Below are 24,452 nucleotides of genomic sequence, written 5' to 3' on the forward strand. Positions count from 1 at the left end.
CATAGCTCGAGTTATTATAGGCTGTCCCACATGTACAAGGTCCTGAGTTAGATGGTTAGCACTGCATTAGCCAGGCATGTGCTAAGCCACACTTTTAGTACCAGCACTCTAGGTGACTGCAGGAAGAGGATCAGAAGTTCAAGATATTCCTGTTGTACATACCCAGTTTAAGTAAGTCTGGGAAGTACAATAATATCCTTTAAAAATAATAATAAATGTCACAGCATAGTAAGTATAATGTGATTTGTGACTTAAAAAGTGATGATAAAAAATAAATAAAACATTCCATAATGCTACGCAAATACCACAAAATGTTATAGACTCTAATTGAATCTCATAGAATTTTCCTATTATGAAATATTACTCATTTTCCTTAAATATTTAAAATGTAAATACCAGTGGCTAATTAACCAAAGTACAGAATTTAGAAAGAAGCTCTAAGTTGTTGACCTCAGAGTCCCCAAATAAAAGTCTTGGTCATGGGTGAGAGGACGATAAAAGCATTTCTACAAAGCCTTGAGTTTAATCCTCTGGGCTCCACCACACACTTTTTAATGAACAAACGAACACGAACACACACACACACACGAGTGCAAATAATATATACATGCATATATGCACAAATAGATAAATGCAATTTTAAATATTTAAGTCTTATAGTATATAAGAGGCCTGAAATTCTTTGTCTTTCCAACTCCTAAGATGGCCTAAATCCCAAATCCCTTTTTAGCATTCAGAATTTCAATCTCTTAATTTTTGTTTTTTGTTTTTGTATTTTTGGGTTTTGTTTGTTTTTCAAGACAGGGTTTCTCTGTAGCTTTGGAGCCTGTCCTGAAACTAGCTCTTGTAGACCAGGCTGGCCTCAAACTCACAAAGAGCCACCTGCCTCTGCCTCCTGAGTGCAGGGATTAAAGGTGTACGCCACCACCGCCCAGCAACACATTTCTTTAAAATGTTAATAAGCTAAAATAATTTTTAATTGGGCCAGTCATCTATTAAATAGTTCGGCAAGGAAAGGCTCCTGTCACCAAGCTTGATGACTTGAGTTCAATTCCCAGGTGGCGAAAGGGAACCTTCTCACACTAATTGTCCTCTAACTTTCTCAGGCATGCTGTATGTCTTGGGCACACCCACAAGCAAAATAAATGTAATATTTTTTAAATCGTTACTTTTTTATAGGGCTTAAGTCAAGGGTAGTCAATAAGAATTGGTAGTAAAGAAGTTGCTGAGATAGCTCAGGAGGTGAGGGTGTCTGCTGTCAAGAAAGTAAATGGAATTCAATTGCTGTTACACACATGGTGGAAGAAGGAAACAACTTCCTCAGCTTGTCCTCAGACTGCCAACTGTACAAGGTAATTGCACACCTTCACACATACACTTTCATACAAGCACACACAGAGGTACACAAAGTAAATATGCAATTTTTAAAAAAAGAAATTGGTCATAGATGATAGATTCAAATAGCGCTTGTTTCAGAATTAAAGAACTTGTTTCTGATAATTACAGACAAAGTAAAGTATTCTGGGCATTATCTTTACTATACAAAGTTACAAAGATCCTTTGTATAAACCTTAGTGTACATATATCCCACTATAACTTAGAATACATGAACACCGTGTTCTATGGAACACTTCAGAGAACAATACAAACAGCAATAACACTCTGACACTAAGTTTTGAATGACTAAATCTAATAGTAAAGGTTTGACATCACTGGCAATGGCTCCTCTATGACCACCTCACCACCTAAGTATTTTGTAAGCTTTTTATAATGTTTGACCAAAACTACTCAGGATTAACACTTAGATAACAACAGAAAGAATGCAGGTCTCAAAAAAATATGAATCCTCTTACCCCACCCCTCGGTGAAAACAGGGCATAACACTGATCTCAAAATGTCACTCAAAATATTAATCAATAATCATTTAAAGAACAACATACATGGTGTACTTTCCGTCCAAATAAGGTAAAGCAAGTTTTAACTACCATCTAAGAAAAACGGAATCTTTTTTATTGCATACAAACTTATGCATATCTATACATTATCATTATACATTGTCATTATAAACATCATGAGGGCCCGTGAATTGGTTCAGTGGGTTTAGGTGGCCTGAGTTCCATTCTTGGGACACACAGTGGAAGGAGAGAAATAACTCCAAGTTGTCCTCTAACCACCAATTCATGAACAAACTATGTAACTGAGTAAATGTAATAAAACTTAAATATCCCTATGAGCTTTATTGATGCCACTGGACCTAACACAATAGCAGGTCATCTCAGCCTTTTGTCATTGCCTTCCTTATAATTCGCTCAATGTTATAAAATAAACCAAAATTAAAGTCTTAACAAAAGAAGTGGTGCTGACTCATCCATCACAATCATAATCTAGCTATCCAAGTATGTTCACACTAAGCAATGTAACATAAACTTTCTAAGACCAGCACTCTGGCTTGTGGGTGAAGAGTGTCAAGAGATACTGAGGGTAGAAGGCAGGACCTTTCATATACTAGTGAAGCATCTTGCAACTGATTCACTTTTAATTCTGAGATAAGACCACACTAAGTTGATTACCAAACTGGCTTTGAATTCACTATGAAGTCAAATTGGGCCTGAATTTGCAATCTTCCTACCTAAGCCTCCTGAGTAAATGGAACTACAAGTCTGTGTCTCCAGACTATTCTTAAATTAACAATCATTTATATGAATTAGGTCTGGATAATATGAGTAAAGCAACTGGGACTATAAGTCTTTTCCTCAGCTATACTTCTGAACACCTTACTTATTAAAGCACATACAGTTCTATAGTCAAAATTTCTAGCTTTCATGTTGTTTTCAAATAGTTATGTCACTTCTCCTACATTTATTCATGCAAAAGCAAAAGGAATTTAGAGTTGACAAGAAGGATAGCTTCGGGATTTGCTGCCTTCACAAATGGAAGGTAGCTGTTGCATTTATTCTTGAGATCATTCAACAATAGGTAAAGCTCTAAAAAAACAGGGTGTGTGCATATTACTTTAAATATTGCCAAAAAAGATTAAATGAACCTACAAATGGAATGAAAAAGACTATTTTCATCAGCATTTGAAGTGCTGAACATAGTTCTTCCATATTGTGGACTAAAGTCAGGGAGTTATTTTAAAACTTTATCAAAAAGATGGTCTTTAAAAGTCACTACATGTGCCTGCCAGTGTAAACACACCTTTAATCCCAGCATTAAATAGGATGCATAAGGAGGTGGATCTCTAAGTTTTAGACCGGCCTGGTCTGCAGAGTAGTTTCAGGGCAACCAGAGCTACAGAGTAACTGTGTCTCAAAAACTGATGGATAGACAGATGGACGGATAGATAGATAGATAGATAGATAGATAGATAGATAGATAGATAGATAGATAGACAGACAGACAGACAGACAGACAGACAGACAGACGTCACTGCATGAAGCAAGGCATAGAGGCACACAGCTTTAATCCCAATACTTGGAGGCAGAGGCAGGGGAACTCGATTAGTTCAAAACCATCTTGGTCTACATGAGTTCCACCCAGGACTACCCAGAAAGAGACAGTCTCTAATTAAGTAAATAAACAAATAGTTATATGGACACTAAAATGTAGTTAGTAATTCCTATTTCTAAAATGGATCTTTTTTTTATTTAAATGTGAAGTTTTAAGTTAACTGAAAAAACTTATACAAACTACCCTTGGTATAATTACCAATTCTGTACTTTGAGTTATACTACACACTTAATAAATAATTCTTCTCAATGAAATTTTATCTTTGGATAAATGTTAGATGATTGTAGGACAGGCCTAGGATGTATGAAGCCCTGGATTCTATCCATAGTACCATATAAATACCAAAGAGGAAAAACCACAGGATCTGATGTTCAAGATTATCTTCCATTACATATTAAGCTATCAAAAACAAAACAAAACCAGAACAAACAAAAAAAAAGAAAAATTTGGCTTAAAGATTTGGTTCTTCTTGCCAGGCGGTGGTGGCGCACGCCTTTAATCCCAGCACTTGGGAGGCAGAGGCAGGCGGATCTCTGTGAGTTCGAGACCAGCCTGGTCTACAAGAGCTAGTTCCAGGACAGGCTCCAAAACCACAGAGAAACCCTGTCTCAAAAAAACCAAAAAAAAAAAAAAAAAAAAAAAAAAAAAAAAAAAAAAAAAAAAAGATTTGGTTCTTCTACTCACTTCTGTGCTCCCTGAGACAACAGCTTTGTCCACATTCACTAATAATGGTTCTTCCATTTGGCATATTCCCAGTGACCACTCCACACATCGATGATGAGCCCAGCAAGTGCCTAAAATAGAAAAGGGAACAAATTAATAAACACTAAAGGTATTACTGCAATTTGGGGATGGTAGCACATGACAGTAATCTCAGTACTAAGGAGGCTGAGGTAGGAGGATCCACTCAAGGCCAGCCAGGGCTTAAAGTTATGTGAGTTCCAGGATAATGAGGACTACAGATTACGAGTTATCTCAAAAAACTAAACAAACAAATCAAAATGTGTAAATATAAATGCATCTTTATGTGATTCTATCAAAGTAGCCTTCCTCAAACTGGCCCAGACTGTGACTTGGAACTCAGAGTACTTATTTGAGAACTTTTCAGTAATGAAAATTCAAGCACATAATTGAGATCCACAAAATCAATAGGTTTTGTGCTACAGTTTAACAAGCCTTCCAGGTGATTCTGATGTATATAGAAATTTTGGAATTATTGAATTAGTAATTATTTTTTCCACAAGGAAAATTCACTTAGTCATTTTATTTAAACACTGTTTTATTTAGTATCTTTATATAAAATAATATGAAGTTGATGATAAGGGTGTATGAAAATTTAACAGCATCTATACTTCTACTCCTCTCAATTGCATGCAAGAACACTCATCTACAGCATTTGGCCTACCATCAACCATCAGGTGAACTGCAACAAGAAAGAGATTGGCTAAAATTTCCAACAGCACAATATCCTGTGGATCATCATACTACTACAGTAAGTAAACCACTGGAGGCAAAGACTTATACTTCACTTTCACTGGCAAAAGGCCTAGCCTAAATGTTCCCTAAGTTTCACATAGTTCTTTGAAGTTTTCTCTTGCAACTGTCAAATACCTATGAAAATCAAACTTAATTATGACATTTTTTGTAATACGATCTTATTTATTTCTAGAATTTACTATTGAGGAAGCACCAATATAAATGCTTCTAGAAACAAGTGGAAGCTGCAACAGCAGAGAAGACCCCTACCTGTAGAATCAAATAAAGCTTGGACATCAAGGGCATCTGGAAGGCCAACCAGACTGAGTTCATCCCATAACTTGCCAGCCTGGTCCTCAGAAGATGTCTGGGTGCTTACACTTACACAAGAAACTACATTCTGCTGGGGAGATCGTTCTCTGAAAAGGAAAATTAAGTAAGATAAAAGCTGCGAAAAACTACTGGAAAAATAATTTCATTTTATAACAGTGAGTACAAAGTATGTCAAACAGCTTTAATTATCAGTGTACAATGGCAAATTTTCAAAAATTAGTCTGTTCTTATTAGTCACAATATTAAAGGTGGTATTACACTATTTCATGTAAGCAACAGTTAAGAAAATCTCTCCCGGGGCTGGAGAGATGGCTCAGTGGTTAAAAGCACTGGCTGCTCTTCCAGAGGTCCTGAGTTCAATTCCCAACAACCACATGGTGGCTCACAACCATCTGTAATGAGATCTGGTGCCCTCTTCTTGCATGCAGGCATACATGGAGGCAGAATGTTGTATACATGATAAATAAATAAATCTTTTTTTAAAAAAAATTCTCCTAATCATAAGAAATGACAATTACAGTTATAAATTCATTTTTTCCATTCCTTAATATAAGTTTTAAAAGTACTCATTCTATCCAGGAACCATGTTTTTTAAAAATACAACAAAGGGTCTCACTTATAAAACATGAGAAACGTTTAGCATGCATTATCTTAACACAAAGCTGGCAGATAACGTTATTTGCAAGTGGACTATTTTCCAGGGAAAACGAAAGCCCATTTGAGTGTGAAAGGGAGGGAAAGGACATGAACACGTGAGCTGTAGCTTTCTGATGACCAGCAGCTGGTCTGTAAGTGATGCTGAAGTAATCTCAGGACTGTACCTTACAAACTAAAAGCAAAATAGACATTAAAGGCATAGAGAATAAGAAAGAGAGCCTAAGAGATAAAAGTAAAGAAGAATGTTGAACTGAGTGTTTTATCACATGGAAGACTTGTGGTCTGGCAAGTCTTAACACTTTAGCTATAACTTAAAATTATTTGGTAAATAAAGACAATGCTTGTGTTCAACATTAAATATGGAAAATAAGGTAATTACCATTAAAACTTCCCCCTAATAATCTAGGGCACCTAATCTCCTTAAACTGAAGTTGCAAGCTGCCACATCAGTGCTGGGAATAGAATCTGGGTGCTATTTAAGTCAGCAGTAGGTGTTCTTAACAAGTGAGCTATTTCCCCAGCCCCAAAATTAATTTTTAAAGGTGTGTGTGTGTACAACAGTGCATATGTGAGGGTGCCTCGGAAGCTAAAAGAGAGAGCAGTATGCCCTGGAGTTCCTTATTGGTGGCAGTAAGCCATTTAACCTAAATATAGAGAACCAAAGTCTGGTCTTCCACAAGAGCAACAAAGGCTTTTTTTTTTTTTTTTTTTTTAAATTTTATTTTTCGGGACAGGGTTTCTCCGTAGTTTTTGGTTCCTGTCCTGGAATTAGTTCTTGTAGACCAGGCTGGCCTCGAACTCACAGAGATCCGCCTGCCTCTGCCTCCCGAGTGCTGGGATTAAAGGCGTGCGCCACCACTGCCTGGCCAAAGGCTTTTAACTACTGAGACATCTCTCCAGGCTCTCAAGGCAATTTATTTACTTATTTATTTATTATTTGTTTGTTTGTTTGGTTAGTTTTTCTGGACAGGGTTTCACTGTAGTTTTAGAGCCTGTCCTCAAACGCACAGAGATCCGCCTGCCTCTGCCTCCCAAGTGCTGGGATTAAAGGCCTGCGCCACCACCGACTGTCTGAAGTCAAATTAATTTTAACGTATTTTTTCCATCAATTACAGAAACTTTCTATTCCCTTGACTATCAAGTCCACATATTAAATGACCTTAATACACAACTGAAAAAAGAATTAAAAGTACATTCCACAAGAGTTTTAGGTAACTATGTGTTTATGTGTCTATGAAAAAGATATAAAAATGCCTATGCATACTTTTTTTAAAATAGTATCTTCTATGACAGGGGTAGAAAAGAAGGAAAGGCAAAGAGGGAGGTGACATAAATATAATGAGAGGTTATAAGCTAAATAGTCTCCAAAGCATATACACTCCTAAACTGAGAAAGAATGACAAGACATGAAGTGCCGAAAATTCTGGTTAGGGTACAACACTGCACTCTTACAAACATAAGCTGGTAGAAAGAAGGGAAGAATTACTTTAGTATGTTCTATCTTCCTCCCGTGTGTAAATCCCGTGAGCACCCTTCTGGTTTATATGACCTTTGTTACATTTTTCTTCCAGGTTAACTTGTGTCACCACATCAATTTTCCTAACATGTAAAATAAAGAAATCTAGAAAGCCATTGTTTGCTGTGTTAGTGGTAAATGAGACAGTGTAAATACAATGTGTAAAATACAAAACTGTTCAACAGCAACAATCTCAACTGTAAATTGAGAAATTCACAATTTCTTACTTTCTCTTTCCTCTTTGCTTTTGTGGAGCTGAGTTCTGTATTTTCTCACAGGTCCCGCTGTTGTCGTCCACGCTCTTGTTACAAAGTTGATCTTTCCAGGGTAAAGTAAGTCCAGGTGTTACTCTGAATTGTTTTAAGTCTCCTTGTCCTAAGGAACTTTTCTCCCCACAATAACAAAAAGCACAGAGTTGTTCACTGGCAAGAAATGAAAAGTAGATTTATGCAATGACCTTAATTATATTTTAAGCTAAATTTTAACTATATATTCATAATCTACATTGTGATTATACCATGAAAACAACTGAAATAAACAGCAATTATATATTTGCAATTCTACTTTTCTATAGTATGATTTCTCTCAAGATTAACTTTTGGTTCACATCTGTAATGTGTATTCAGGGTCCCATGGATGTCAGAAAAGGGAACTGAGTCTCCTGGAGCTGGAGTTACAAGCAGTTGTAAAACCACCCAACACTGGTATTAGGAACTGAAGTTGAATCCTCTGAAAGAGCAGCAAGGAATTTTAATCACCAAGCCACCTTTTCTAGACTCTTTCGGGTGGTTTTAATCATCTATTTATTATTGCAGTACTGAGGATCAAACCCAGAGTTTTACACACAAGATATACAAGTGTTCTAGCACTAAACTACGACCAAACCCAGCATCACCTTTTACAAAAAATTTTGTGGGTTTAGATGTATGCATACATGCATACATGAGAGCAGTAGCATGAGCCTGACATATGATGCATGTGGAAGCCAGAGGACAATCTAAGGTACTGTTCTTTGCCTTCGACCTTGTTTGAGATAGGGTCTTAATGTGTATACCAGTTAACTATCAGCCAGCTGCCAGAGATATTCCTATCTCTATCTCCCATAGGAGCACTGGGATTATAGAATTGTGTGCTACAACATCCAGCCTTATGTGGGTTCCTGATTCAAACTCATGCTTGCATGGCAAACTCATGCTTGCATGGCAAGCACTTTACTCACTTGGCCATCTCAAAATAAAACCTAATAATTAAATCTAAATATTGTATGTATGTATGTATGTATGTATGTATGTATGTATGTATGTATGCAATAGTCTGTCTGCATGTATGTCTGCAGGCCAGAAGAGGGCACCAGATCTCATTACAGATGGTTGTGAGCCACCATGTGGCTGCCGGGAATTGAACTCAGGGCCTTTGGAAGAGCAGATAATGCTCTTAACCACTGAGTCAACTCTCCAGCCCCTAAATCTAAATATTCATCTCAAAAGAAAACCTAAGTATTAAATCTGACAACCATATATTTGGGCTCTATAAAGCCTATGCTAACAACATTTATTTAGTTGTTAAAAACATCCTTTATGCATGTTATATGTACTACACCATATATATATGAAGAAAAATCCAAGAAAAAAATTAGTAAATTTTTGTGTTGTTAATGTATTTGGGAGATTAGGTGGATAAACAGAAAGAAATAAAGACTTTAAGACTGAGAGGTCAATTTCTATGAAGATGTTATAGCAAACACATGACATTAAACATCTGTGAAGACCAATAAACTATCTCATCAAGATCATAATGTGAACTAAAAACTTCAGTTTAAAAAATGTAAAATTACTGATATATTAACTGCAACAAATAGACCATACTACTGCACAATACTAAACTATTGCAGACAAGCAAGAACGTAGAAACAGGAACATTCTGAATTATCTGCTCAAATTTCCAATAAAAGCACTGTTCTCAAAGTTAGTCTATTAAATTTAAAGAGAAACCACTAACACTTAATAAAAGGGACCCTACAGGAGATTAAAAAAAAAAAAAGACTGCTTCTCCACAACATATTTCTTATAATAAATACGCATGCATGGATGCATGTAACCACCACACGCACACTATTGTGTGTAAGGCAGAGGGTCTCACTATGTAGCCATGGCTGACCTGAACTCACTATGCAGACTCTGCTTCCTGGTCTGAGGATTAAAGGTACATTGCACCATGTCTGGCTACACACATACTTTTTAATAATGAAAGAAAACATTCCAAAAAGAGATAATATATTACACTGCAAATCCTAATGTATTAGAAATGATCACTAGCATACAGATGGTCTCCTTTAGTCAAAATGCAAATAAAGTTTATAAAGTACACTGATGGTAAAACACAATGAAAGTTTTGTAAGATGAAGCTAAAATCCTAACCAAAAAGCAGTTACAAACTTAGAGAAATCAAAAGTTTAAGTGTTGGTTATTTAATTTTCTACAAAAGAGGTTGTTTGAACTTAAGTGAGTACACTGACAGAACATTAAAAGAAGAGTAGGAGCTAGAGAAAGGGTTCCAAGGTTAAGAGCACTGATTGTTCTTTTCAAGGAACTTTAGTTGCCAGCACCCACATAGAAGCTCACAACCATCTATGGTACACAAACGGCATACATACATACATACATACATACATACATGCACACAAAACACTCACATGCATAAAATTTTTTAAAAATATTTAAAAGAAAGCCGGGCGGTGGTGGCGCACACCTTTAATCCCAGCACTCAGGAGGCAGAGACAGGTGGATCTTTGTGAGTTCGAGACCAGCCTGGTCTACAAGAGCTAGTTCCAGGACAGGCTCTGTAGCTACAGAGAAACCCTGTCTCGAAAAACCAAAAATAAATAAATAAATGAATAAATGAATGAATAAATGAATAAATAAATAAATAGAAAACAGATTAGAGATAATAAAACAGAGATTAATGGATAAAGACCTCACCACAACCCCTCCCCCCCCCCAAAATCAGAGCTCAAATTCCTTAAAAATATCTCTAGTCGCCTGGTAGTGAAGGTGCATGTATTTAATCTCAGCATTCAGGAAGCAGAGGCAGGTGGATCTCTGTGAGTTTAAGGCCAGTCTGGTTTACAGAGAACATTCTAGGCTATCCAAAGCTAAACAGACACGGGGGGGGGGAGTAAACAAGTCAATTAATCAATCACTCAATCAATTAATATGTAGCACAAATAATAAAAATCCAACGGACACCGTGGTTCAAGCTGAAGATCAAAAAAGCAAAGAAGCCAAGCTACTAGAGAGATTTTACCCCTGCCAAGGCTCAGACAAACAAAGGGTGATCCTGCAATGCTCTCCAACCTGACTCCCCATTCCACTGAGTCCCTTCCCCTTTATATTCCTCTCTCTGCTCAGCCACATCACTCCTGTCTCCACCTCCCAAGAGCTGGGATTAAGGGTATGCGATCCTAAATGCTGGGATCACCTCCGTGTGGGCTAAGTTTCTCTTTCAGACAGATTCGATCTTGTGTAGCCCAGGATGGCCTTGAACTCACAGAAATCTGCCTCAGTCTCCCAAATCCTGGGATTAAAGGTGTGTGCCACCACTCCCTGGCCTGTATGGCTGACTAGTATGGCTGCTTTGCCCTCTGATCTTCAAGCAAGCTTTATTTATTAAAACACAAATAAAATATACCACTATATAAATCTCTGGGAGAACAAAGTTGACAAAGTACAAGCAAGTTTCCTGAATGAAGAGAAATAAATAATAAAATAATGAACATTTACTATCACTATTTCTTTTTAACATAATGGCAGAAATTCTAAGCTACAGAAATAAATAAAAAACATTTTAAGAGAAGCAAAATTACTTTTATTGGCTGATGACAAAACTAGTATCTATATTCAAAACTCTGAAGGCTCCATTAAAATTGTTAAAACTGAAAAATATTCTGTCAAGTTACAAAACATAAAAAACATATAAAGAGTAGTGTTTCTGTATGCTAATGAAGAGCTATTTGAAAAACTAGAAATACTCCCAATCACAACAGCCAACAAATAAATAGCTGCATGTAAATTTATTCAAGTATAGAAGATTTATACACTTGGAACTACAAACACATAAGGAAAAAAATCCTAATCATAGGGATCAAACCTAAGAGGCAAATACAGTACACTTATGTGTAATCCTAACACCCAGAAAGCTGAAGCTGGAGGATTACAAATTCTTTACTGGCACGGGATACATACAGAGACCCCGAAGCAAGATGACAAAGGAGGGGAAAGAAGAAGAAACTCTCTTTAAAAGGCATCACATCCTCTAACTTCAAAGCATATTATAAAGTGATGAGAAAACTATGTCTCATCAATGGAGCAAATAGGAATCTGAGAAATAAACCCTCACATCAATCTATCTTTGCAGGAAATGGCAAGAGGACACAATGAGGAAATGAATGGGCAGTCTTCAATGATCAGTGTTGGGAAAACTGGAGAGCCATATACAGAAAAATAAAACCTATCTCATACACATAAAAATTTAATTCAAAATTGATTAAGGACTTCATTATGAGATCTGAAATTTGTAAAAGTACTAATCTTCTATTTGAAAATATTTAAAGTGCTCAAAATATTGGGGGAAGAAAACTAAGTATAGCAAATAACCTGTATTCTCTACCTATACCTAGATTCACACAGGAGTTAAAGTATTCAGAAATTAGTACAGTTAGCAAGTAGTTAGGGAGGAGTCTTTCAAAAGGCAACTAATATGACAGACAACACAAAAATTCAAAAGAACTAAGACAAAAACTGCATAGGGTGCATTCAAAAACAGTGAGAGATGAATCTGAAGACAGACCACCAGGGTTAGACCATGCCTTACAGAAACAGATAGGACCTGAAATGCTAAATACAACTAAAATGTCATATTTAAATAAGGTAGCCATTAAACTTAGTGAATAACAGCTCTAACTTACATTTGTCAATAATTTTTAAAACTAAACTACATTATGAAAAGGTAACGAGAAGAAGAAAGCAAGTAAAAAAAAAATAACCAATAGATTAAATCAAAACAGCAGATCAAATCAAAATCATAGGAAGTTAAGTGGGCTAATGGATTAAGAACTACAAAGAAGAGACAAATCAGGGACCAACACCTAAGCAGCATGGTAAATACTGGCACTATTTGTTGAAATGTGGAAGCCAGAGGGAGAAGCAGATCAAGAACAGAGGAATGGAGAGTAGTTTAGGGCACACTATGGGTGAAGTATCTAATATACCTCTATATGGAAATGCACACTAGACAGACGGAAGAGCTTGGATTACAGTAATACAGACTCACTGGAAATGTAAATTTGTGGTTCATAAGGGCACAAGTGGCTATTAGGTTGGATGCACTTTCCTGAGAACGAAGAAACACAAAAAGCAGATACGAGACTCAACAACACTCAAAATAGAAAAGTGAACCATATTCATGAGAGTCAAAGAGGACAGAATGAGGAGGAAGGGCTGCTAAAAGCAAAAGAATGATAACATTTTAAGAAGCTGAAAATACTGAAAATTAACTATTACTTTCATAATGTTATCCAGGACTCCAAAACAGAATCCAAAAAATGTAAGATATGAAAGCTGAATTACATATTAGTAAATTATAATATCCCATGTTTAATTCTTTTAAAAAGTATTTTTATCATAAATAAAAAACTTTTATTGTGCCAAGTGTGTTGTTTCATACCTTCAAGAGACAGAGACAGCAAATTTCTGCAAATTTGAAGCTAGCCTTTTGTACATGGTGAATTCCAGGCCACCAAAGCTACATAATAAGACCCTGTCTTTAAAAACAAAGCCCCACTTTTAGCATTACTTCATTTATTTGTTTGTTTGCTTGCTTGTTTTGTATGCAGGAGGACATGTGTACAAATCTTCAGTATCATTTTTTCTTTAATTTGTTGTTACAATTTATTATGTGTGGAGAGGGGTGCTTCTTAAAGAATGAAGAGGTGGTAAGAACAAGTGTAAGTGAGTGTGTGTGTGTGTGTGTGTGTGTGTGTGTTGGGAAATATTATTTTCTGGTGTATGACTTTTGTTTATGCTGCATTTGTGAAACTGTGTTACTGTGCCTGTCTAAAACACTTGATGGTCCTAATAAAGAGATGGACGGCCAATAGCGAGGTAGGAGCAAGGATAGGCGAGGCTGGCAGGCAGTGCATAAATTTTAGAAGGAAAAGTGAGGAGCAAGAAGAGAACAAGGAGAGGAGGATATCAGGCGCCAATCACCCAGCCAGCCATGGAATAAGAAGGAAAGTAAAATATACAGACTATAAAGACCAGAGGCAAAAGGAGGTCGGGATAACATAAGATAAGACATAGCTGGCTAGAAACAAGCCAAGCTAAGGCCGGGCATTCATAACTAAGAATAAGCCTCTCTGTGTGGAGCTAGGTGGTGGTGATCCCCTCAAAAAGCCAAAAAAAAAAAAAAAAAAAAAAAAAAAAAAAAAAAAAAAAAAAAAAAAAGAGTAAAATCACACAATATATATATATTGTATATTGTGAGAGGTAGGTGGATCTCTGTGAGTTTGAGGTCAACCTGGTCTCCAAAGTCAGTTCTAAGACAGCCAAGTCTATATATATAGATAGAAACCCAGTCTCAAAAAACTTTTAAAAAATTATCTAGAATGGTTAGAGCACCATCTAGTAAACTCTCTGCTTTCCAATCACAAAAGTTCATAGCAGAGCCAACTTCTATGCCAACTACACCACAGAGGCGTCAAACTTAAAACTACTAAAATGATACCCCATCCAGATACTAAGTCCCGTCTCTCTCCATTATCTCTACAGTCAATCTACCACCTTTTCCCCGTCAGCCATCTCAGTTCTCATCGTTGTCTAACCTGATTTTGGCTTCTACACCGACAGAGACCAGGGAGTTTGAAGATTCCTCAGACACAGATCGCTGAACAGCTGAGACTGGCTGTTTGCTGCTATCCACTTCTGCTTCAGCGTCCTCTTCCACAGACTGTTCTTTGATTTCTGCTTTACAGTAAACAAGAAAATATAGAGTCATTTTGTGTTTAGTCACTGAAGAACTTAACTACAAATCATAAACAGAAATGGGAAAAGAATAAAATAAACGACAACACTTCACAAATAGAAAAGTCTATATACACAGTTATTGTAAGTTTGCTACTGAAAAATAATCAGCAACATAATTTAAACCTTGGTTCACTTTGCCTTAAGCCCACAGTACAACTTAAGTTTCACACTAAAAACAACTGTTTGGAATATTTTCAAGATTTTAACACTTGATCTATAAATTAAATGTATTTCAGTGTAGTTCATTTCTTAAGTTTATTCACATTTTATAAATTGAGACTACTAATTTGAAACAATAACTGTGCATCCTAGCCACTTGCCATTCTAAAAGTTAAATTCTTTTAAAGAGACTGCTCCTTGATTCTGCTGCCCTTTAAAATTCTCCTCAGGGCAGTAACTTCAGAAACCTTACACATACTTTTCAGTAGGCAGTCTAATTACTGTAAGACTTTTAGATGTGTACGGGTGTTTTGCCTGCATAAATGTACGTGTACCACACACATTCAGTACCTTTGGAGGCTGGAAAAGGGAGCTGGGTCCCCAAGACTACAGTTATAGATGGTTATAACCCATTATATGGGTGCTAGGAATGAAACTCAGGTTTTACGAGAGCAACCAGTACTCTTAACCACTGAGCTATCTCTCCAGCTCCTGTAAGGCTTTTAAAACACCTCTATCCCAATAATACTCTTCTCTTTAAATAAAAATATATCCACTGTCTTTCATTACCAGAATAAAGAGACACTCCTCCTCTTCCAACGTTCCTGACACAATATACATTCTTCAATAAATCCTTGTTTTCTAATTGGAAATTTGTTTAGACCTTTCTACACAGTCTCTGAACAAACATGTAGACTATATCTCAAGAACCAATTTGACCAGCTCGTGGCTATTTAAATATTATATGATGGGCATCTCTCTTTTATTCACCTGTCAAACTATGCTTCTCCATATGCTTCATAAAACTGTTCATGAAGATCAAATAGCTGAGTCACATAAGGTGTCACGTGCTGGAAAAGCACAACTCTTAAGAGACTAAGACAAGAGAATGGTGGGTTCTAAGATACCCTATTATTTACAGTGAGTTTCAAGACAGCCTGGACTATAAGCTTAATACAAAAAGAAAGGGAGGAGCCAAAAGATACGGGAGGGAAACATAAATTAATAAAATATCTAAAAGACAGGGAGAGAAAGAGAAAAAAGGAAGAGAGGAATGAAGGAGGGAGGGAGGCACAGAGGGAGGAAGGAATGGAAGCAAGAAAGAAAGCCAAAACTGAATAAAGTATTTAATAGTCTACTTTCTTTTCAGATGATTTTTCCACTCCCAAATGCAAATACAGCCCTCTGCATGAAGAATTTAATTATTATCCAGGTTTCAACAATCTCCTCTGGGCTTAATAACCTTTAAGCCTACATATACAGCACTAGCTCCACACCAATATTCCAGACCATACTTTATGGCACACTAGATATGACTGTCTTAGCAGTTTGAACAATAAATTTTACTTGAAACTTCAACTCTCACCTGTCATACCAGTATTTCAATTTTATTTTCCTATTTTTTATGATGAGTATCACCTAAAGTCAACATGAAATTTAGGAAAGCATTTGGGAGAGAAAAAAATGAGTAATTCTGAAAACTATTAGTTATTAAAAGCACATTTAAGTTCTATCTAATAAAATTGGTGTCATGAAGCAACAAGTTTGGGTTTTCAACATGAAAACAGCACTGTGCCTTTTTAATAATGGGTATGAGAAAAAAATGACCATTGTTTTGATGAGGCTTATTAATCAAGGTATCATGTGTATCCTACGATTTTCATGTAAAATACCCAGCATCAAACCAACAAAGTATATATTTATATCTAATATATAAAAAGACTAAAAATGCAATTACAATTATAAATTTCTATGCAATAAATTAACCCATGATTAGATGACTACATCACAAATGAGAGAAAATACATGCACACACCCCCAATTAAGTATATAGCCTCAGAGTATGTAAAGAACTTGAAAGATGTACATAATAATGCACAAAGTTCTGTCAAAAAAATAAATCAATCAATGTGCAAAGTGGGTACTGGATAAACCAGAGGCCTCCACAACCAAGCATGGTAGTTACAAGTAGCAATACTGGAAACAACTGTGCCATTTCTCCATTGTATAAAGCTAAAAAAAAAATTTTTGTTTCTCTTTCCTATGGACTAAAACAGACCTAACAACTAACCCAAGACAAAGCTGCCAATGAGAGCAACACTCCAAGAGATGGCACAGAAAAAAAGAATGGAAGAAATCTGGGTTCATAAGCAACCACAGAGAGTAACGAAGTCTCAACACAACTTTTCATGATCAAAATACTAAATGGAGTCAGGTGAGATATCTTGGGGGATAAAGGCCTTGGTATACAAGCCTACTAACCTGCTTTCAATCCCAGAATCCACATAAAGGTGAAACACACACACACACAAAAAAAAGACCCCAAAAGTTGTCCTCTGAATACTGTGGCACTGGAGGGAGAGTGGGAGGGACAGAAAAGAGGGGCGAGAGAAGGTGGGGGCGATAGAAAGGGGGTAGGGAAAAAGAAAATTTTCATACTACATAAGACAAATTGAGTTTTATATAACCAACGCTGTGTATTTGAAGTTTCTCTCACAGCAGTGCGATTCACACTCAAGTTAACACAGACATTAATCTCAGGAACAGGAAACTAGCTAGCATAAGAAAAAAATAAAACTAAGTGGCTTGTTTATCTGACCATGAAACACTAACAATGGAATTTTAAAATGAAAGCAGCTGATCCTTTTTATGTTAAATCAATCTCTGCCATGACTAGAACCTGAAGTAGTAACTTAGAAAGCAAACAGTTAAGTACAGGGCCTACAGCCTTAGGGAGATACCAAGAAGTCAGATGTTACTTCTTTATGATGCTGCTCTCTTCAGCTTTCCCAATAAAAGAGAAAGAAATCTCATCCTGCTAGCAACTCTCTGTCTGTGTATAATATGTAAAGTACTAGACAACGACATTTATAAAATGACTTTATGGAAAGACTTCATTTCTACTCATTCATGCGCCAAAAATTTGGGGATGCACTTAGTTTACTGTTCTTCATAGTAAGTAACAAGGGGTAAGGCTGAGAGGAAGGGTGTGCACATAAACACTGGAACTGTACTTCAGAAGCTGTAAACATGATGTGCATGTACCCCAGTGGGTGGATTTACTTAGCTTTTAAGAAATGGAATCAGGATGTCATTGTTTTTTTACCGCTGAGTAATACTCTAATGCGTACATATTCCATACTTTCTTTATCCATTCTTCCATTGAGGGGCATCTAGGTTGTTTCCAGGTTCTGGCTATTACAAAGAATGCTGCTATGAACATAGTTAAACAAATACTTTTGTGGTATGATAGAGCATCTCTTGGGTATATTCCCAAGAGTAGTATTGCTGGGGTAGGTTGATCTCGAATTTTTCTGAGAAACTGCCACACTGATTTCCAAAGTGGTTGCACAAGTTTGCATTCCCACCAGCAATGGATGAGTGTTCCCCTTATTCCACATCCTCTCCAGCAAAGGCTATCATTGGCGGTTTTGATTTTAGCCATTCTGACAGGTTAAGATGGTATCTTAAAGTTGTCTTGATTTGCATTTCCCTGATCGCTAAGGAAGTTGAGCATGACCTAAGTGTCTTTTGGCCATTTGAACTTCTTCTGTTGAGAATTCTCTGTTCAGTTCAGTGCCCCATTTTTTAATTGGGTTAATTAGCATTTTAAGGTCTAGTTTCTAGAGTTCTTTATATATTTTGGAAAGCAGACCTTTGTCTGTTGCGGGTTGGTGAAGATTTCCTCCCAGTCAGTAGGTTGCCTTTTTTTTTTTTTTTTTTTTTTTTTTTTGGTTTTTCGAGACAGGGGTTTCTCTGTGGTTTTGGAGCCTGTCCTGGAACTAGCTCTTGTAGACCAGGCTGGTCTCGAACTCACTGAGATCCGCCTGCCTCTGCCTCCCGAGTGTCTTAATAACAGTGTCCTTTGCTTTACAAAAGCTTCTCAGTTTTAGGAGGTCCCATTTATTCAATGTTGTCCTTATTGTCTGTGCTACTGGGGTTATACGTAGGAAGTGGTCTCCTGTGCCCATGTGTTGTAGAGTACTTCCCACTTTCTCTTCTATCAGGTTCAGTGTGTTCAAATTGATATTGAGGTCTTTAATCCATTTGGACTTGAGTTTTGTGCATGGTGATAGATATGGATCTATTTTCATTCTTTTACAGGTTGACATCCAGTTATGCCAGCACCATTTGTTGAAGATGTTTTCTTTCTTCCTCCATTGTACACATACTTTTAGCTCCTTTGTCGAATCAGGTGTTCATAGGTTTGTGGGTTAAAATCCGGGTCTTCTATTCAATTCCATTGGTCAACATCTCTGTTTTTGTGCCAATACCAAGCTGTTTTCATTACTGTAGCTCTGTAACAGAGTTTGAAGTCAGGGATGGTAATACCTCCAGAAGTACCTTTATTATATAGAATTGTTTTGGCTATCCTGGGTTTTTTGTTGTTGTTCTCTCGAGGTTTGTGAAGAATTTTGTTGGGATTTTGATGGGAATTGCATTGAATCTATAGATTGCTTTTGGTAAAATTGCCATTTTTACTATGTTGATCCTCCCAATCCAAGAGCAAGGGAGATCCTTCCATTTTCTGGTGTCCTCTTCAATTTCTTTCTTCAAAGATTTAAAGTTGTTTTTTTTTTTTTTTTTTTTTTTTTTTTGAGACAGGGTTTCTCTGTAGCTTTGGAGCCTTTCCTGGAACTCCCTTTGTAGACCAGGCTGGCCTCGAACTTACAGAGATCCGCCTGCCTCTGCCTCCCGAGTGCTGGGATTAAAGGCGTGCGCCACCACCGCCCGGCTAGATTTAAAGTTCTTGTCAAATAGATCTTTCACTTCCTTGGCTAGAGTTACCCCCTAAGATACTTTATGCTATTTGTGACTATCGTGAAAGGTGATGCTTCTCTGATTTCCCTCTCTGCTTCTTTATCCTTTGTGTATAGGAGGGCAACTGATTTTTTTGGAGTTGATCTTGTATCTTGCCACATTACTAAAGGTGTTTATCAGCTGTAGGAGTTCTTTGGTAGAGTTTTGGGGGTCGCTTATGTACACTATCATATCGTCTGCAAATAACGAAAGTTTGACTTCTTCCTTTCTGATTCGAATCCCCTCGATCTCCTTATGCTGTCTTATTGCTATTGCTAAAACTTCAAGCACTATATTGAAGAGGTATGGAGAGAGTGGACAGCCTTGTCTTGTTCCTGATTTTAGTGGGATGGCTTTGAGTTTCTCTCCATTTAATTTAATGTTAGCTGTCGGCTTGCTGTATATTGCTTTTATTATATTTAGGAATGAACCTTGTATCCCTAATCTCTCCAAGACCTTTATCATAAAGGGGTGTTGAATTTTGTCAAATGCTTTTTCAGCATCTAAAGAAATGATCATATGATTTTGTTCCTTCCCACGGGGCAGGGAACCCTGACTGCTCTTTGAACTGGAGGGGGGAAGGGGAAGAGGTGGAAATTTTTAAGTAAAAATAAAAAAAAGAACCCTCCCCCAAAAAATAAAAGACTATGACCAAAATTGTAGTGTTAATGGAATGTTTGGCTCACAGGCATTGATGACAGTTCTTTATTGGGGTTTGTCAGCTCAGGATTCTAGAGCCGGGAAGTGAAGTAGAGACCATGGAAGAATGTTTCTTGCTTACTGTCATAGTTAATTCAATTTGCTTTCTTTCACAACTCCAAAATTCCACCTAACTTCTCCTACTAGTGGCCATTCAGCTCTTTATTAAACCAATCTGAGAGAGAGAAAAAAAGAAAAAGAAGAAGAAAAACTACATAGTGAGAACCTGACTCAAAAATAAAAAAGAGGGGATGAGTGGTAGTACACACCTCTACTTGAAGCACTCAGGAGGCAAAGGCAGATGGATCTCTTTGAGTTCAAGGCTAGCTTGGTCTGCATCAGACGTTCTAACACAGCCAGAGATAGCCAGTAAAAGAAAAACACACCAACGTAGAGATCAATAGAGTAAGGCACTGGCCACCAACCTCCTGTGCATACCATCACCTCCTAGACAGAGTTGTTGCCATGGGTACAGTCACCACCTCTGATGGTTAGTTTTATTTATCAATTTGATACAGCCATCATCTGGAAACAGTCTTAATGAGGAATTAACTACACCAAATTAGCCTGTGGCCATGTAGGTGGGGGGTTGTCTTAATTGTTAATTGACACAGGAAGACTTGTCCATTTTAAGTAGTAACATTCCCCAGAGAGAAGAAAAATAACTGGGGTTCTAGAGAGATGGTTCAGTGGTCAAGAGAGTTTACTGTAGCAAAACATGGTAACTCACAACCACCTAGAACTCCAATTCTAGGGATCCAACATTCTCTTCTGACTTCTGTGGGCACCAGGCATGTATGTGGTACACAGACATACATGTAGACAAAATACCCATACACATATAAAAATAAATGAATAAATGTATTTATGTACATGCAAATATTCCAAATTATTAATAAAAAATGTTTTTCCAAACAAAGAAGAAAGCTGAAAACAAGCAATCATGGACGTATTCTCTCTTTGCTCTTGGCTATGGATTTGAAGTGACCAGCTCCTTGAATTCAGCAAAACAACAGACTGTAACATGGCAAGTCAAATAAGATCTCTTTGTCAGGGTATTTTATCACATCAACAGGAATGAAACTGGACACCTCCCAACTTTAAACCTGACCTAAACAAACATAGTCAGTTTCACTTGGTCACAAAATGATCATACCAGAAAGGTGAAGAGAAGGAAGAGGAGAAAGCAGGTAAATGCTTTATCCATCACCAACTGGTTAATTCTCTAGCCACTAGGTGGCACATGTGCCATGTAACTAGACTATGGAAGAACCTAATCCCTATTAAGGAAGTTTAAGTAAGAACTTAAGTACCTGCACTTCGTTAAACATCACTGGGTTATATGACCTGCATTTGGGGAATATGAAGAAAAAATATAGCTGACCTCTAACTTTATGTAATTATACATTACTTCTTTTAATCCTTTAACACATTTACAGCTCTTACTTAACCTTGAAGAGTTTAACCCAAAGGGAAGTTAAATGAATAGTGGCTTTAAATCTAATCATTCACAATAGACATCTTTAACTCAGACATGGACTCCCAATATGGCCAAGCCAAGTTACCGAACTTTGGTTTGTTCCCAAATTCCAAATTAAAGTAGATAATTCCTCCTAGTATAAAATAATCATTCAGAGAGCACTTAATTAAGCATGAAGCTGTAATTAAATATGAGTATACCGATGTCATTCTGGTTACACGGATTCACACAAAAGGATCTATGTATTGTCTCGCCCGTCTCACCGACAGGCTATCTTCCTTATGTATACTAACAGACACTCAACCATTAAATTGCAACCATGGCTCTTGATATACGACCACAAATTATTTTGTAAAATAGTTTAGGATATAAAGACAAAATAGAAAAAAAAATACATTCATTATCCCCTGCCTTTATGCTAGGAAGTTAATATTGCATTTCTTTGGACCAACAATTTATAACAAAATTCTGGGCAACCAATACATACAATACACTGTATTTAATTAAGTAGAGTTAATACAATAGACTCAGGATACCTAATCTTCATAGATTTCCCTCAGAAACAGAAAATGGTAGCAAGAACAGGAACTGACACAATAGAAGTATGCACACTTGAGCTGGGAATGTAGCTTGGTTAGTTAGTATAGCATTTGCCTAGCATACATAAAGCTTTGTATTTAGTCCTTACCACCATACTAAACCAGCCAAGTCTATAATCCTAACACTTGGGAGGAAAGATGAACTTAAACATATCCTGAACTACATGAGACCCTATCTTTAAAAACGAACGGGAGAGGGAACATGACTGGAGAGAGAGACTGCTCAGAGGTTCAAAGTGTATATACCACTCTTGCAGGAGACCTGAATTGTGTTCTAAAGAACCTCATTAGAATCACCTGTAAAATCTGGGGATCCAATGCCTCTGACATCTGCTGGCAAATGCACTCATGTTCACATACTCAAACACAGATGGCACAAAAACGTAATTAAAAATAAACTGGCTCAGAAGTCACGGGATGCTCTTGCAGAGGTCCTAAGTTCAATTCCCAGCAACCACGTGGCAGCTCTCAACCATCAATAATGAGATCTAATGCCTTTTTCTACTATGTAGGCATACATGCAGACAGAACACTATATACCTAATAAATAAATAAATCTTTAAAAATAAATAAATGGGAGGGAGGGAGGGAGCGAGCGAGACGGGCACAGTGGGGTATGCCTTTAATGTCAGTACTCTGGAGGCAGAGGCAGGTACGCACATAGTATGATGGGGGTTAAACGAGAAAGTACTAGTGCGGCTAATGATTAGAATCCCAGCTAAAGCTGTAAGGATAAATAAAAAATTCACTAACAGTTCTCTGAAATTCTTCCCCCTTTTTAAAAAACAGCCACATAGGATATGGCTCAGTTAGCAAGAGTTCAGATGCCTGGCACCGACAGAAAAAGCCAGGTACAGAAGCACACCATCTATACACTCAGTTACATGTGGATCCCTAGAAATACTATCAACACAGCCAAATGATTGCCTTCAGCTTTGCTAAAAAAAAAATAAATAAATAAATAAATAAATACGTTTTTGAGAAATTCCTTTAAAAGTAAGGTGGTGGGCAATTGAAGAAGACATTTGGTGCTGACCTTAGGTCTCCACAAGCACTGTTGTGTGCTCACACATGTGCATGCACACACACAAACACCCTTATAAATACATGCCTCCCAAATACACATAAAAGAATCAAGTCACAAAATTAAGCTACACAGGCTGGGTTGTGTTTGTACACTTCTTCACTGCAGGCATACTCTAACCATAGCACATGAATTTTGTTAACGTTATTGGGACATCTTACCAACGAATCACTGTTATAAATATGAGAATTAAAATAAAATAAAAAATAAGAGAATCCGAATTCTTGCATAGGACTGAGTTTAGCAGCACCAACATTGGGTGGCCCACAACCAACAACCTAACTATAGCTCCAAGGAGGGATCTGATGCCTCTGTTGTAACAAGTACATACTCACACAGAGACACAAACATATGATTAAAAATAAAATAAAATCAAAATAGAACCACTTTGTTTTGGTTTGGTTTTTGAGACAAGGCTTCTCTGTGTAACAGCCCTAGCTTTCCTGGAATTTACTCTATTTCAATTGACCGGGCTGACCTCAAAGTCACAGAGCTTTGCCTGCCTCTGCCTCTTGAGTGCTGGGATTAAATGAATGTACCACCACTACCTGGCAAGAATAATCATTTTGATCATGAATGGTGTAAATGTACAAATTAGAAGAGAGGTTGTCAGCCAGGTGGTGGTGGCTTATACCTTTAATCCCAGCATATGGGAAGCAGAGGCAGGAAGGAAGCAGAGACAGGCGGATGTCAGTGAATTTGAGGCCAGTCTGGTCTACATAGTGAGTTCCAGAAGAGCCAAGACTGTTATACCCAGAAACCATGTCTCAAAAAAGAAAAGAAGACAGGTTATCTAAAAGATTAAAAAACGTGGGGGCTAGGGAGAAAACTGAGGTGTTGAGTTCAATTCCTAGGTACCACATGGTGGCTCACAACCACACAACCAACTATAATTAGATCTGGTTCCCTCTTCTGGCATGCAGGCATGCAGGTAGGAACAACAAACATAAAAAAAATCTTTTAAAAAAGTAAAAACATGGAGGTTGGAGAGACGGCTCAGTGGTTAAGAGCACTGACTACTCTTCCAGAGGACCTGAGTTCAGGTTTCAGCATCTACATG

The 24,452-nt window shown here is 37.2% G+C and overlaps 1 protein-coding gene across 1 annotated transcript in view; it reads right to left on the bottom strand.

Moving 5' to 3' along the window:
- Nucleotides 1-24,452, bottom strand: part of Kmt2c (lysine methyltransferase 2C) — a 226,539-nt gene that overhangs the window by 137,934 nt on the left and 64,153 nt on the right. Inside the window, 4 exon segments of the mRNA XM_057788031.1 lie at nucleotides 4,195-4,304; nucleotides 5,257-5,405; nucleotides 7,720-7,914; nucleotides 14,370-14,508. Of these exon segments, the coding sequence (XP_057644014.1) occupies nucleotides 4,195-4,304; nucleotides 5,257-5,405; nucleotides 7,720-7,914; nucleotides 14,370-14,508 (593 nt within the window).

The sequence above is a fragment of the Chionomys nivalis genome, chromosome 1 (genome assembly GCF_950005125.1).
Source record: "Chionomys nivalis chromosome 1, mChiNiv1.1, whole genome shotgun sequence".
Classification (NCBI taxonomy): Eukaryota; Metazoa; Chordata; class Mammalia; order Rodentia; family Cricetidae; genus Chionomys; species Chionomys nivalis.